Raw genomic sequence first — 18,268 nt, forward strand, 5'->3', positions numbered from 1 at the left:
GATACGTATCATTAAATCAACAACGGCAACGTGCGTATTCATTGATTCTTACACATTTTTGTTTGCTCCCATATAACACCTAGTGTATAAATATTTGTATAACCATATCCGATATATTATAAAAAATTGTCCATGTAAATCGTTTAGGAAGTTTAAGTTGTTTTGTGAACCTCGGAGAGGTGTTCCAATTTGACATCATCGGTGCGCCATCACCGTACACATTTTTATTTTTTTATATTTTATGCCGTTGATGGCGCTCTCTACATACAAAAGGCTCGACATGGATTTTTTGAGTGACAAGGTTGTCTTACAAAGCAATAATTTCAAGTATACATAATTTGTATCATGTTCAACTGAATTCGATTACAACTGTTTGTTTTGTTTTGAAAAATATATTTTGGAAATTCATTGATAGTGAATATATGATAATGTATGTCTTATAGGTGTAATGCTGTAGGCCAATTTTCGGATGGCAAGATGAATATGTGATTATACGTGTTGAGTCTGTGTAGGTTTTTCACAAACTTCATATACAAGTTGTAAACGAACGATAGCACGTTGTCACATGTACTAACCTTTTTTTAATTTGTTCAAAACAATAAACCCAATCTGTCTGAATTTTATAATGACTTTCGAAGGGTTCGGGGTGGTTCAGTGTTAATAAACTTACCATTATTAATCCTAGAAAAAATAATCCTAGAAAAATAGGGTAGCTTGGATATTAACGGGTCGTCGATAGAGGGCGTTTGGGCTGCCAATCTCCTTGGCTCCTCTATTGACCACAACTTGTAACTTGACATAGAAAGCTCATATCCTTGGGGCGGAGCTACGTCACAAGACGTTCCACGCTAAGACGCGCACCACTGTATTTCTATGGGCTCAGGTCGAGCCGGTGAAAATTCGAGAAAACAACACAAACTCAACTTTGAAGTAATCCTGAACAACCAAATTTATATATGTTACACACGCAGGACTAATCTTGCTACACTGTTCAGGGGGGTCTCAACAACCATCCCAAAGTACCGTTTTCTGCGAGTTTTGGCCTTTGTTTTCACCGCGAGGGTTGCCAGGCGGTGAAAATGTTCGGATGTCCGCCCCCGAGGATTGATAAAATTTGCAGCAACGTTATTTTTATAACTTTTTATTTTATAAATTTCACAACTACGACATTTTGTACATAAATTTAGTCTTATTCTATTATCCAACTCCTAATTCGTCCACATATTTCCATGTTGCTCCTCTTTTGCAAAAAACAAAGATATTTCTCCTCTCTGTCAATCACAAACCTGATTATTTGATTTTTATTTCAGTCGTTTTTTTTATTAAACCATCGGTGATCCCGAATGGCTTTCCATGGCAAAACTGTTAATAATTTGGCACACTAACCCTATTGGAACTGAGCTACAATAATCAAAAGCATTCAGATGGTATCTTCTCAAACCAGATGGTTGAGCAAAAACATCGTCGTTAACTGAACATCACCATGCTATCCCGCTAAAAATCAACTGACCCAAACTCCTCACAGGCATCTGATCAATAATAACACATGTGAGAAACATGTTTGTAACAACATTCCAATTTTAGTTTGTAAAACATGCCTCAAACATTTTAACTACATACTGCACGAAAGCCAGAGTGAGAGATAAACGTCAGGATTAAACATAATTTAGATATGTTTAATTGGTGATAATGTCGTATGTAACATATATAATTCTATTATTATTCTTTTAAATGTTTTACGTGACAGTTCTGAGCAATGTTTTCCCTCTCGACGTTTTTGATATGCAAGTTGCAAGTACGAGTGCTGATAGACAGTGCATTTTAGCCACAGACGCCATATTCATGTTTTGGACTACATTACAGGTCTGTGCGACCATTGGTTCTACTGTTTCCCGTCATTTTAGCATTTACATACCATCCTTTAAATGTGAGATTAAAAATATAATGTACAAACATGTTCACAACTAAATGACGCAAGCCATATAAAGCTTTAATGTGTATAATGATTGTAAAGCACACCATTTACATAAAATTACCATTAAGACCATGTTCTTTCAATTTAACTGAAGTTAAATACAATTTAATAGCCGACACTAATTCTATCCTCGCAAATATAATCTCATATCTACTCATCATGCGACAAGCCGTCTAGACAATCACTATTTCGCGGCATTTAGAGCTTCCCCAAGAAATGTAATGAATCTATGAACATCCGTAAAGGAATTGTACATGGCTGTCGGTGCTACACGAATAACATTTGGCTCTCTCTTGTCACACTGAAATGAAAAAAAAAAGAAAAAAAAAAGTTAATATTTTGATTATACACTGTATATCGGTTATAAATTGTGATCATGCTTACATATCGCATTATGTTGCATGGGCTAAACGTAACTGCATCCTACCATATTAGGCAATACGTTTTCCAAATATGGAAACATTATGCGATATTCCCAACTTCGCAGCCATGTTTACGTTGTACATGAAATTCATGGAAAGAAAGTTCTAATTTTCACATCCAATCCAGTTTTGGGCTTCCTTCCAAACATTTCTGGATTAGGGGGTGAATATTAATAAAGTTATTATGCGATACCACAATGTTTTCACTCAGAGAGTATATGTAATTCTCGGCTAGCATTTGCACGTCAGTTACAGAGGTGTTTCTAAGATAAAAATATGTTAATAATTTAATATACAAGTGATGCAATTTTTGGTTTAAATACACTTGTATTGCAGATGCGCTTCTAATAGATAAAACACGGTGTGCCCACTTTTGTTTACCCAACCGTCTTATCGTCTTATTGTGACTCAAAGAATCTTCAATAGCCAAGGTCTAAGTCTAAACAGACCTTGGCAGAACGACCATCAAATATGCGTATTCTAACAGCGCCCCAGTAGTCAGTTGCGGCTAATCATTGTCCAATCAGTTTGCGTGTTTCAAATCCCTCTCTGGCGTTTCATTTTAAACAAAATGGCGGCGCCCATGAATCGTGATATTTGTGATGATAAAATTGCGAAAGTTTTCGGTGCTCGTGCCCTCAAGCCTCATCAGGTACAGGCAATCGACGCAGTTTTGTGTGGGAAGGATGTCTTCATAGTGGAATTTTGTTTTATAATTTGGTACGTCCAAGCTGATTGGGCGCCTTGTTTCGAGGCGCGCCCAATCAGATCTCACTGCTTAAGATACAACCAATGCGATCCCGCACGGTATCGTAAGGCCTATAGGTCGAAGACACGGGACCGTCCGATTCCGACGATGGACTCAAAGTGTAGCACAATCGATGCGTCCCTCGTAGCACACCATGCAACGCTGCAATTGATCGGGGGTATTTCTAATGATTCGTACTCAGTACTCACCACAACTCCTCGTTTTTCCAATTCCTCGAATACTTTTAAAATTGGCACGGAGAACATCAGTGAGAGCTGACATCCCCGTTGTTTTGGATCGGATGGGGTGATGATGTCCACATAAGGTTTGTCGAGCTTGTTTTCCAAAGGATCAGACGGTTTAGAATAGTATGTTTGAATCAGTAACTCTAGATAGCCAGTAAGCAGGTAAGACTTTGCTCTTAAATCAGACATCGGAACTTGCATGAAAATCTGTTTGACATACCAAAAATGATATCTATATAAATTCAGTTTATTAAATATATATATATTATTTATTATTTTCGCCTTCTCTTGTTTTGAATCTATTTAACGACTAAATGAGTAAACACGAGTCATTTGTCGGTCGATATTGCCTATACGTAAAATAGTAACATACAAGTAAGTAGTTGTTACAAAAAATCAAGAAATGTTGCATCATGTCATTATTTTGGCTCGTTATCGGTTCAACTAAAAAATGCTTAAAAATCATCAAATGGAAAAAACTTTCGCCAATGCAAATTTAAGAGTTCAATGTAATATAGAACGCAATGACATTGCAAATCGTCTGATTTGTCAATGTGTCAAAGTTCTCATACGACTATAAATCCACCTTCTTCTTCTTCTTCTTCGCAGGCTTATTTCTTCAACAAAGAAACCAAAGAACTCAAACATTATAATTGAACCAGAAATATGATATGACTTATTCAGACTTACATCCATACTTGCTAACAGTGCACATGCTAGAATGACTGGAGGGCTCGATATTCTATAACCAGCCACGCCAGGAGCAAGCTCCAGCTCTGCAACAAACAGTTAAAAACATTTTTTTCAACTTCCCAGTACTGGTGACAGAATGGTTAAACAAATAGAAGGGGTAACAATCCAAAGGTTGACATGGTTACTGTCCCGTGCAGGATATAACACATTGTGACGTCAAATATCATAAATCGATCAACCGATTTCAATAATGCCGGAAGATCAGCACAGTTTAATCAATTTAGCCACTAGAGGGCTCTAGTCCATGTACATGGGACACACCTCGTAGTTTCTTTACACTACATTGTTTACACAAAAGGATAAAATGTACCTTACTCAAGATACATCACTAAAGGCTAATTATTTCATTTCTGGGATGGCAAAAGACCCTGTAATTTCTTATTTCTAAATAGTTGTAATTGTAATTTGCCATACAGTGAAAACATGTTAATATACAGTAGACTGACGAAGTCACTCACCATTTGACATTTTAAGCCGTGACTTTATATCATGTCCCCACCATCCAATAAGTCTGTAAAAATAGAAACACGTGTATAATCTAGTTTTAGGTTGTAATAGTATCAACTCAAATAAACATTTGCAAATCATATGTATGTACCTTTTTACGTCTTTTTTAATGTGGGCTAGGTTCATGTATCATTTAACTATGATACTTCAGACTTCACTGTTTTCATTGTGATGTGGGGTATAGCCATAACGGTCTCTAGTACTGAATGAACCAGAAGGAACAGTGGCGAACTATACACAGCCTAATTCACCCATGCCACTACTCGCCCGTACAAGCATTGGGATCTAGGTAGTATATCACATATCGACTGAATTTGAAATTGCAGGCTGTGACAAACAGATATACAAACAGAACCCCCCCCCCCAACACACACACACATACACACACATACAAGGTGAACGGACTGTTTGCCAATCCCTTGCAATCAGTGTTAAAATATGAAAGCATTTTTTGCGAAGTTGCATTAGCTGCACTTCTTTGACTACCTGCCAGATGACAACTTCGTAACTTCATTGACTTCTTGCTCCACAAGCTTTATTTGTAATGGGGACTTGGTTCCTCCTAATTTGTGATGAGCCAGACCCATCGAATTGTCCCAGCATGGTCAAAACTGTTTTTATCTGAGCCAGGGAATATGAACTAGGACCCCCTAGACGCTAGCTTCTCGAGTGTGTTTATGTGGAGACTCCCAGTAGAGCCACTCCCCCAAAAGTCCATTTAGTGGGCTCAGAGCAGCCTATTTTGAGGCGTCCGTTGCTGATGAAGATGATGTATTGACCTGTTTTCCGTGCCGAAGATTTACTAAGGCTGCCCAACACAAGAGAGTATTTTGACCATTGTATATTATGCAATCAAAGTGAAGACACTTTCATTTTCCACACACAGAAAAACTCATGGGAGTTCTCAATGTGTTGATTTAGTATGCTGAACACAAGCTGGGTCTCTGACCTGTGGGCACCATGCTAGCGATGGTCCTCCTAGAACCTGTATAATGTTTAACTCCATACCTCGGAACAACAGTTTTAATATAGAAGATTGGGAATGATTTTTGTCAGTTTACTATGAAACCCAGAAAGTGAATAGAAAAACGTTATAGTTTTGCGCATGTGTTCTAAATGAACTGTGTGTCGCTAGTTTCGTATGTGGATTGACATCAAGGTCAAAGTTGAGCCTCACCCAAGAGTTTAAGATGTTTATATGATCAAACATTAATCATGTGAAATGACACGTATCACGAATAACATACTTACTTTGGAAAATCATTACGTGCGTGTTTTTCGTGTATAAAAGCTCCTGCCAAACCACCAGGACCGGCATTTAAATACTGGGAAAAACAAAAGTGATTAAAAATGCAGAGAGAAGTATACTATAATACATTTGTCATCTGATTGTGTTGTATTCATTACAAGGTAGTCTCGGGTGACACACTTTTGACAGAGGAATTTCATGGGAATTTGTTAAATTAAATCTGATAAAATAAAACTGAAGTAGATTTTGAATTTTGTGGCTGTGTTGTATTTATTTTGTACAATAGCAAAGTGAATTATGTCGTTGTTTAGTTACGAGATGTTAGGGACAACATACATTCAACTAGTAAACTTTCAACAAATGAAACTGGTCCGAGGAATCCCCTTTTCTGTCACATGCGCTCGCCCACTAAGGTAGCAACTAAATGAAGTCGAAACTATTCAAAATGGCTTCCAGAGTAGTATCTAACTTTATGAAAAAAACCAAAAGATCATTATTTTCAATCAATTCATGTTTTAACAATTAGACATTTCCTCATTTAGATCATGTACAGTTGCTAGTCAGACAATGTACGCTACTCTATATACTAGCTGTTTTCTGATTTAAAGATGGTTTGGCGAAAAGGTGGCACCAAAGAACACAAAAAGTTTTGACAACTTTCAGCATAATATTGATATATTTTTAGATGAAATTCAGACACGATATCAACAGAATGCTGTTTCGATGACGCCCATTTATGCATTTTTATTAGTAAGCCATGTATATTCTTCATTTTTTTTAGAATTGAATATTAATTTAAAAAAATAATGTACAGTACCTTGTACGAACACCAGCAAGCAAAATCAACGTCCCACTCATGGAGTGATATCTCCACATTACCAATAGCATGGGCAAGATCAAAACCAACGTAGCAACCCTAAAAACAACGAAACAACAATACAAGGGGGCTGACATTGAGATTAAATCACTACTCGTAGTTTATTATCAGATATATGGTTCGTTAATTGTACACTGATTTTAAAAAAAACACAGTCTTACCACTGTTATTCAAAAATATATATATACCTTCTTTCTTTAAGGAGAAACATGCTTTCATATACATCCTTTTACTTTAAGGAAAAAAACTTATTTTCAATAAACGAAACTGAATTAACCTCAGAATAAATTTATGAAGTTATCCGGCTGTACTACAGTGTTCAGACGACATTCCTATGGATGTACACAGCACGGAGTCAGATGAAACTAAACGCATACATTTTGATATTCGCGTATATGCACTGGGACAAGACCTAGTGATTGACGGATTAAGAGATGTAAATTACCAAGTCTCAGAAATAACATAAAATACAGCTTATGTCTTTCATAAGAATTGAAGTAATCATATCTGCTACATTAATAAAATAATAAGAGTTATTGACAATACCTCGGTGTATTTATTACCTATTTATGACCAGCCTCAGTAATAGCCTTCATGTCAAACAGCTGTCCCGTGTAATACTGAACACCAGAGAAAACAATCACTGCAATGCTCTCACCTTCTTTCTCAATTAAATTTAAAAGATCCTCCATCCGGAGAGTGTGCTCACCCTGTAAAATATACCCACAAACGTAACATATGAGAAACATGTAATCTGAAAATGTCAATTTTATAAATATGTACATGTACAATAACATGTGTATAATACTTTTAAGGTAATCTGAAAGTATGTCGTCAAACATGTCAATTTCATAACTATGTAAAACAAACATATATCTTATGTAATCAATGTATACTTTAATAGAAGAAAATATACTATAGGCAAAAAAAAACTATTAGAATCTATTTTGTTGCCCCAAAACGTTTAAACTTTTAAATTTATGGAGGAAAAATGGTTGTTATTTTTTGGCGATAAACTACTTATATCAGAAGTGCATCTCAAATATATGCGCACTTAAATAAAAATACATTAATTATCCACTATTAAATAGTTTTAGTAACACGTATGGTATTGCAACGAGATTACTCACACGTTCAGATTGTGTTTTGTCTCGGCAATTTGATCACCAACATACCCATAACAATGTGGAGGGGGAGACGTGTTGCACACACATCTCCAAATATATTTTGCAGAATGTTCACGTTGCTCTTTCTTGTTGTAAATGTTTTGCAAGGAAATCATTTAACCCGTCATTCACTATTTGTCTTAAATAAGACTGAATATTACATGTTCGCAAATGCATTTTGATTGTTTCATTCCATAATGAGAGTCCCCATGACCTCGGCAAATAAAGATACATATTTTGTAAGATTCTTTTACATCCCTTCTTTCTGAAAATGTGTACAAATAATATTAAGCTATTGCATCAATCTCACCTCTCTAGGCTCTGCTAAAACCATGCATTCCTTCGGATCGTAACCATGTAAGCGTATTTGCGATTCGACTGCATACTGATAAATAATTAAACAACAACAACTCATTGTATAACTAAGAAATATTCACATATAAAATGTATGCACGAAGGCGCCAAATCATCATAACGGGTCGCTATCATTAAGACAAATGTCAATGATCACCAGATGGTAATTATTTATTGATTTTCAAATGTCTCTCATTTTGTCGTGTTTTTTTTTTTTTTTTTTGGTAAATTCTGAACAGATGAATCCCAAAGAATCTGAATAGAACACGGGCAATAACACACAGACTTCCATGCTAAATGCTAAAGGGGTATCTGTCCAAACAGCAGACATACATCTTCCTATTGGCTATTACATGTGGAAAAAAAGCATTTCATGAATGTTTATGGGTCAGGAAAATGTTAAGAAATGGTTTGGTGTACATTTCACTAGGGTTTTTAAAACTACACATTGTCACTGTGAGTGTCCTTAAATTTCATATCATGCGGCGGTAAAATACTGGCTTTACATTCAACCCAATTATGATATAGACCAATAAATCATATATTATGTCCCTTACGGAGTAATCTGCTAGTAAGTTATTCCGTGAAACCAAAAGTTGATATATATACTTACATGATCAGATGGAAACGATTTCTCTTCTATCAGAATTTTATATCTATCTTTTGTTGGTCTATAAAATGATATCTAATAACATAAAAAGATACAAATGTCTGAGTCAGTGCACTGTAAAGTTGTATAGTTGATTGTTTGTATAGTTGAATGGTTTTACATTACTTGATCACATGAATTTAAATTGCGTTTATTCCAAACAATGGCAGAATGATTCAATGTCTTGATCAGATGTGTCACTTTTTAAGTTTGTGTGCACGTCATTATGATGGTAGATTAAAGAGTGGTGTTACATTTATTGTCGGCGGTATTGTGGCAGATATACAAGACATTGTGAATTTGTCTTGAGTGTGATACAATATTCAATTAGAGTATAAAATACGTTCATGCATGACTGAGATCTTCCGGGATATTTAACACCAAAGTGGTCGTTATTCGGCAATCTTGAATTGAATCATGAAACACATACGTGTGCATGATGCACGCACGATGTGTGACACACACACACCCATACAGGTGTCCCAAGAATTGTGGAGCCACCATTGGATTAACTTTTAATATAGTTGAATTAACTTTTAATATAGTTGCGATATGAACTCGATTAAAACGCGTTCCTATATAGGGTTGCGTTTTAATTGGAGTTTAATTAAACTCAATTACATTGCAATACAATGAAAAATTAGGTTTAGTATCGGGGTAAGGTATGGTACAATTATATTAATATTAATATAAACAGAACCATACCTTCCCCGATACTAAACCTAAGCTTCGCAAACCTGACTTAAATTCGATTAAATATTAATATTAATTATGAAACATTGTGGAGCCCCATGTTTGGGGATCCACTTGTACAAAGGGATCCACTTTGTTTGTGTCAACCTTTTTGAATCATTTTGAATTGTGAACCTGTCATGGGAGATGGCAATAACTAATTTCAATTCAATTCATGGTCAAGGTATTCCTGACAAATTGTTGATGACAGTTTGAAACTGTGGGGTTTCGTCAAAATGGCTATTAATCAATAAATTGACATGTACATGTAAATTAGAATGTCTAAGTAGTACAAACTTTAAACAAAATTGATCTAAAATATAAGTTCCTACTTTGAACTTCCTCTGAGAAAGGGAAATGGAACTTACCAACAATAAATGTAGATTGACTGATAGGCCGTTCATTGCTGCTACCTCTTCAGTCTTGGCTCCTGAATACATATACAAATGGAACACAATTTACAATCATTTGTGAGGTACATATTATCAATGATTCCTGTGAATTCTGCTTTGGATAACGAACGTGTTGTGCGAAGTATGATATATTTCATGTCATTCGACAAATTCTGAGCAAGTAAAATGCCAGGATGTACAGTAAGCAAAACTAGAATTTTAAATATTTATTTGCATAAACTGAGGGGTATATTTTGATTCCATTCCACTTGATTGGGTTACATCCGGGCAATTTGGCCTAATCCCATTTGAGAGATGACAGTGAATCACAATATACCCCTTAGTTTAGCAAAATCAAACCGACAATTCACTGTAATGACGCCTGCATGTTCAAAAAAAAAACATAAAAAATCCGCAATTCTGAACATCGAATTAAATATTTCAAAAAGAATGTATACTTACCGATCATTTTTGATAATTGTTCTGTCACTAATTCGTCAGCAAAAACCCACGGTTTCCGCCCTTTTAACCACCCATGGACACCACTGTACCATCGGCAATGTGAATAAAAAATCAAAGAAAGTTTAGAAAAAAACAAGACATGACATGTCATGCCATAGCCCTCGCTCAGAAAACAATTTAAAACTGATTTTGAACTGGGTTTGTGTCAGAGTGAATTTACCCATCATGAGCTGTACTAAAGTTCCGTTATTAATTGTTAATAATTGATGTGGAACAATTTTAGGAAGATGAGGTAAACAAAAACAATTTTTTTCAGAAAAGCCAAATAAATAACCCGATCAACACATAACGCGATGAGCACTTGTTATCATTTTTGAACAAAGCCTATCTGGGAAAAAGCTGGTAACGGCTAGAAAAAGCTTGTTTTGTTTTTAGATTTTGAGGACAAAAATGGTCGCCAACCACTCAAAATGTATCCAATCAAAAAATAACTTGTGCTTGTACACCATCAATGCCTGTCACTGTACCAACGCGGAACTGAATTGGATGCATGCACGTTTGGAGACAAAAATGACTGCCAATAAGTCAAATTTATTTAAATCAAAAAAATAACTGGACGTGCACCTATAAACAATTATTCACTGTCTCTGTACCAAAGCTGGTTATGCATATATGCACACACGGAAAAACGGAAACGTGTTTGATGTTTGATCATCAAAATATTATTTGTACTACACAATATGTCTAATTGAGCGGTATATATTTTGATTAGGTCCACAGCATGCATATGGCAAGAAGTAACAAACCGTACACTTGGGCCCATTTCTCCAGATCACTATTGATGTATTTTGCTACGCCTTTTGGTTGTAATCCTAACGAGTTGCTACACAAATACACACAATCTAACTCACCATCAACCAGAGAGGTATCAACTAGTCAAAAAAATAAGATGCAAGGTATTAATTATACAGATTGTTTTGTTCTTATACGTGGACATAATGCAGTTTCTACGATGCCATACATACTGATGGTATATCATAACAATAATGAACTCCACATAGTGTCAAACATACTGATGGTATATCATAATAACAATAATGAACTCCTCGCAGTGCCACACATACTGATGGTATATCATAATAATAATAATGAACTCCTCACAGTGTCACACATACTGATGGTATATCATAATAACAATAATAAACTCCTCACAGTGTCACACATACTAATGGTATATCATAATAACAATAATGAACTCCTTACATTGCCACACATACTGATGGTGTATCATAATAACAATAATGAACTCCTCACAGTGTCACACATACTGAAAGTATATCATAATAACAATAATGAACTCCTCACAGTGTCACACATACTGAAAGTATATCATAATAACAATAATGAACTCCTCACAGTGTCACCCATACTGATGGTATATCATAATAACAATAATGAACTCTTCACAGTGCCACACATAGTGAAAGTATATCATAATAACAATAATGAACTCCTCACAGTGTCACACATACTGATGGTATATCATAATAACTATAATGAACTCACAGTGTCACACAAACTGATGATATATCATAATAACAATAATGAACTCCTCACAGTGTCACACATATTGATGGTATATCATAATAACAATAATGAACTCCTCAAAGTGTCACACATACTGATGGTATATCAAAATAACAATAATGAACTCCTCACAGTGTCACACATACTGATGTTATATCATAATAACAATAATGAACTCCTCACAGTGTCACATACTGGTGGTATATCATAATAACAATAATGAACTCCTCACAGTGCCACACATACTGATGGTATATCATAATAACAATAATGCACTCCTCACAGTGTCACACATACTGATGGTATATCACAATAACAAACATGAACTCCTCACAGTGTCACACATACCGATGGTAAATCATAATAACAATAACGAACTTCTCACAGTGTCACATATACTGATGGTATATCATAATAACATTAATGAACTCTTCACAGTGTCACACATACTGATGGTATATCATAATAACAATAATGAACTCTTCACAGTGTTACACATACTGATGATATATCATAATAACATTAATGAACTCTTCACAGTGTCACACATACTGATGACATATCACAATAACAATAATGAACTCCTCACAGTGTCACACATACTGATGGTATATCATAATAACAATAATGAACTCCTCACAGTGTCACACATACTGATGGTATATCATAATAATAATAATGAACTCCTCACAGTGTCACACATACTGATGATATATCATAATAACAATAATGAACTCCTCACAGTGTCACACATACTGATGGTATATCATAATAACAATAATGAACTCTTCACAGTGTCACACATACTGATGGTATATCATAATAACATTAATGAACTCTTCACAGTGTCACACATACTGATGGTATATCATAATAACAATAATGAACTCCTCACAGTGTCACATATACTGATGGTATATCATAATAACAATAATGAACTCTTCACAGTGTCACACATACTGATGGTATATCATAATAACAATAATGAACTATTCACAGTGTCACACATACTGATGGTATATCATAATAACAATAATGAACTCCTCACTGTGCCACACATACTGATGGTATATCATAATAACAATAATGAACTCCTCACAGTGTCACACATACTGATGGTATATCATTTGCGATAACGTTTTAAGCTTATAAACAACTGGGGAAATTAGAACACGTCTAGGAAGTCCCGCGAAAACCTCACGAGATACTGCGGTGTTTCAACAGGAAGTTACGAAAAATATCAGACCGAATTTATATATTTGCCTTACGTTAGTGATTCTCGTGGGCCCACAGACATTCATAAGACAGGTCCAGCTAACAATAAAACAGGAAGTACAAAATTCAGCTACACACAGGTACAAAATCAAAACATCGCGTCAGTACTATTTCGAGACCGTTATATTAATTTTGTCTCGATTTAGTTGACTGGTACATTTCTTGCCATGATGTATCATATTGTTAAAGGCTTGCCCGATGTTCAGAACGTCCTATGTTCAGAATGTCCGATGTTCAGAATGTCCGATGTTCAGAAAGTCCTATGTTCAGAATGTCCGATGGTCAGAAGGGCCTATGTTCAGAAGGACTTTGGTCAGAATGTCCGATGTTCAGAATGTCCTATGTTCAGAATGTCCGATGTTCAGAAGGTCCGATGTTCAGCAGGTCCTATGTTCAGAAGGTTATAAGTTTAGAAGGTCTGATGTTCAGAAGGTCCGATGTTAAGAAGGTCCCATGTTCAGAATGTTCTATGTCCAGAAGGTCCGATGTTCAGAAGGTCCTATGTTCAGAAGGTCCTATGATCAGAAGGTCCGATATTCAGAAGGTCCTATGTTCAGAAGGTCCGATGTTCAGAAGGTCCTATGTTCAGAAGGTCCGATATTCAGAAGGTCCTATGTTCAGAAGGTCCTATGTTCAGAAGGTCCGATATTCAGAAAGTCCTATGTTCAGAAGGTCCGATGTTCAGAAGGTCCTATGTTCAGAAGGTCCGATATTCAGAAGGTTCTATATCCAGAAGGTCCGATATTCAGAAAGTCCTATGTTCAGAAGGTCCGATGTTCAGAAGGTCCTATGTTCAGAAGGTCCGATATTCAGAAGGTCCTATGTCCAGAAGGTCCGATGTTCAGAAGGCCCTATGTTCAGAAGGTCCGATGTTCAGAAGGTCCTATGTTCAGAAGGTCCGATATTCAGAAGGTCCTATGTTCAGAAGGTCCGATGTTCAGAAGGTCCTATGTTCAGAAGGTCCGATATTCAGAAAGTCCTATGTTCAGAAGGTCCGATGTTCAGAAGGTCCTATGTTCAGAAGGTCCGATATTCAGAAGGTTCTATATCCAGAAGGTCCGATGTTCAAAAGGTTCTATGTTCAGAAGGTCCTATGTTCAGAAGGTCCTATGTTCAGAAGGTCCTATGTTCAGAAGGTCCGATGTTCAGAAGGTCCTATGTTCAGAAGTTTCCTTGTCCAAAAACGTGAATCCATTGCATGCATAGACTGTAAGTATGATTCCGTTAGGCTGCTAAATGGCATGAACAAGTTACTAGGGTAAACTATTCATGCATATGATTCCTCATATTATCTGTTTGTGAAAGATTAAATGTAAGGATTGTTGCTAAGGGGTGTCCTTAAGGTTGCTTGAATGAAATTAGGTATGACCATGATTAACGCAGTCAACAATTTGTGTACAATATTTGCAGTACAAGTTAAAAAACCTAAATGTGCCGAATAAACCACGCACAGGTCTCATTACTCAAAAATACAATCATTTATTAAACCAGCATGGCCCCCTGACTGAAGATATGTATTCATTTGATCCGAGTGCATGTGAAAAATCCGGAAGTAGGCTTATGGCAGATACTCGACAGTATCGGACGAGCGTGAAGTTGGTGAAATATTAACAAGTGAGATTGTCATTAGATTAAATTAATTCAAAATACTACAGAAAAATTATAGATTTTATAAATGAAACAACACTTTTATTAACAAGTCATTGAAAAAGACACAATCCCCGTTAAGTTCTCTTTGTGCTCGTTATATTAAAGCGGAGGGGTTGTCGCGAGTGTGTCCTTCAAACTTGAGTTTCAAGTGGTGTATACAACAGATTGTTTATTTACATCAAAACACGTGTTTCGTGTCATAGTAATATGGCCAAAATGAAAACAGCCGTTATTCGGCCATCTTTGATCTGATTATGAAACACACTGATATGTATGATATATGTGCCAAATACGAATGAAAATGGTACATAAATTGTGAAATATAGTTGTAGGGCCAAAAAGTCAGATGGCTGTCAATCGGCCATCCTTGACCAGATTTTGAAACAAATTGTCATGGACATGCATCCTAACATGTATAAAGTACATGTATGTGCCAAATTTGAATGAAAACTGACAGAGCACGTCCAAGATACCGCATAAAAAAACAAAAACAAGATACCTGGCAATCGACCATCTTTGATCCAATTGCAAAATAAATCGTCATGGACATGTATCCTAACATGTATAATCTATTTACCAAGTTTGAATGAAAACTGACAAAGCATGTCCAAAATACAACATTTTCAAAAAACAAGATGGCTGCCAGTCGGCCATTTTTGATCCAATTGTGAAATAAATCATCATGGACATGTATCCTAACATGTATAATATATGTACCAAGTTTGAATGAAAACTGACAAAGCATGTCCAAAATGTCCAAAACATTTTCAAAAAACAAGATGGCTGCCAGTCGGCCATTTTTAATCGAATCGCTAAACCACTGCATATGCATATGTCCTACATAAAGTACTAGGCACATGCAAAGAATGAACGGAATCGGTCCAAGGGATTCTGAGATAAGACTTCGGACGGACGGACGAACAGACGCACGGACACACGGACGCACGGACGTACGGAGACCGAATAATAAGTCCCCGTTTTCGGACTTCGTCAAAAAGGAAAAATAAGTAGTATTTGTCTTCGTTTTGGGGGAGGAGTGGTATATATATATATATATATATATTTATATATATGTATATTTTTTGAGGAGATGTAAATACTGTGTTAAATAAAAGGTTTTTTTTAATAAAAAATGTTGGCAGAGGAGGCGTAAAAATAATGTTCAATTCTTCTGAACAAAAGTTTAAATTTTCTGAACATAGGACCTTCTTTTTCAATTTCAATAGTCAATTTTAGCTAAAAAATATATTATTCGGCAAATCGAAGTAAAATTCTCTCGTTTCCGAGTGATATCATCTGAACTGAATACAGAACATGACTAAAATTCACTCGAGACACACGTCTACGTTCGTTTTAGGTCGAATGACACCTCTAAATAATAGCGTTGCCAGTCTGTTCATTAGTTGTCAGCGATGAGCCACAGTTCCAGCTGGAGTATATTTGTCACAATTTCTCCGAAACTCAAAATAGAAACAAAAGTAAAAAATCTTCTAATATGTAAAATATTAGCTAGTTAAATTATGTGAAAACAAGGTGTGACAGATACATCATGTGAATGCCAAAATCCAAAATATTTAGAACAGAATCAGCTTCTTTGTGTGGATCGAGTCAGGTCAAACCATGGTGGTAGCCATGTTTATTTTTATTATTAGAGAACCCTTGTACAAACGCGCGTAACATTCCATATTTGGAATTCGCATTTCCTTAAATGGTAGGATGAAAATACCCTGTAAAATACTACAAAACTAAGGCGCGCTGTAACTTACAGATGTATAATAATAACCATAATGAACTCCTCACAGTGTATTATTGTATGTGTTGGAGATATATTCACGACATTGTTTGAAGAACAAATGTTTTACCTGTAGGTATCTCCTTCATTTTAGGGTAGAAATATTCCAGTCTAAATCGCCTCAATGCATCATTCTCATCCATGTGTGTGGCAAATTGTAAGTCAGTGATGCTGCATCCATATTCTTGAGCTTTCGCCAGCAAGGTTTTACGGGGATGGGCCTCATCGGCGCAGCATGATTCAGCAATGGTGGCCATGTCAGACTAAAATCTAAAAAGCTAATTCTGAAATGTATAGTTTCATTTAATCTGTGGGTTATATTTATATATAGATAGATATGTATGGTATGTAAATTCTTTGTACCAGCACATGTTGAGATGCTGGGATGCTGAAAATAAGTAAACATTTAATCGTATATGTAGGGCCTATGAGCATTTAAAATATGATAAATAAACGATGAATATATATCACCACTCTTTATTATTCTTATTTCGAAACCGCAAGTTTGAACTTAGTAGTTTTGAACATAACGAATTTGAACATAGCACTTAGGTGGTGTTCTTCTGAACATAATATGCAAATGAGCATGAAAGAAACCGTGACCTATTACTGTGTTGACTGATTGTACGGTTCTCAATATGCCACTTAAGGGACAGACTATTCAGCCCAATATACATTCGTCCCACACATTTTTCCACACCGAAAGAATCGGCGGTCTTCAATCACGAGTCACGGCCAGTTGAACCAATTTATATGACAATGCGTTGACACAATGGAATATGGGGTATACGATTCGGGCGACACTCGTGGGCGTCGTTTTTTCACGGTGGATACCTGTGACTAAAATTACTGCCCTGTATGCTTGAGGCGGGCAATTTTCCATTCGGGCTGGTGAAAATAAAAACGTACATGCCCGGTGGTCTGGTAACACTTTGTCCATGATATGTCTTAATTAACAGAGCTATGTATTAATGCAGCAGTAAACATTGCGGATGTTTTAGATTCTCATTCCGAGTCTAATCAAGATACACATATCCGGGTTCTTTTATTTCATAAATCTGTGTTTATATGACAAAGATACACAACAGAAACCCGACAGGACACAACGATTTCTAGTCTCAAAATATCAGAAAATATCAGATCTTAACACCAGATACAAAGTGTGTGGAATCTTGCATACAAGTTGGTAAAATCTCAAGGTAAACAAATATGAAGAAAAACGAATGAAGTGCACATGCGCAGAAACTAATGGTTTATAACACAGAATCGTGCCCTCACACACTTCATCAGTTTGTACAGATTGGTCATTGGTAGGAGATTCAGTCAAACTCTTGATATGATCTGGTTCAGTGGAAGTTGGCTTATCTTCTCCTTGGTTAGTGGGAGGGCCCACATATCTTTCAGTTAAACTAGAAGAAAGTTGGTGGTTTCTC

The 18,268-nt window shown here is 36.0% G+C and overlaps 1 protein-coding gene across 1 annotated transcript; it reads right to left on the minus strand.

Annotated features, from left to right (window-relative positions):
• Positions 1-1,957: 1,957 nt before the first annotated feature.
• Positions 1,958-17,055, minus strand: LOC100377161 (kynureninase-like). Its single transcript, XM_085507669.1, is given in 13 exon segments — positions 1,958-2,276; positions 3,355-3,597; positions 4,081-4,166; positions 4,602-4,654; positions 5,902-5,975; positions 6,717-6,815; positions 7,340-7,486; positions 8,253-8,327; positions 8,910-8,981; positions 10,046-10,107; positions 10,532-10,614; positions 11,343-11,463; positions 16,906-17,055. Coding segments are annotated over 13 exon segments (1,305 nt in total). The 5' UTR covers positions 16,979-17,055; the 3' UTR covers positions 1,958-2,159.
• Between the last annotated feature and the right edge of the window lie 1,213 nt (positions 17,056-18,268).

Source organism: Saccoglossus kowalevskii, chromosome 14, assembly GCF_978046115.1.
Source record: "Saccoglossus kowalevskii chromosome 14, keSacKowa6.1, whole genome shotgun sequence".
In the NCBI taxonomy this organism is placed as follows: Eukaryota; Metazoa; Hemichordata; class Enteropneusta; family Harrimaniidae; genus Saccoglossus; species Saccoglossus kowalevskii.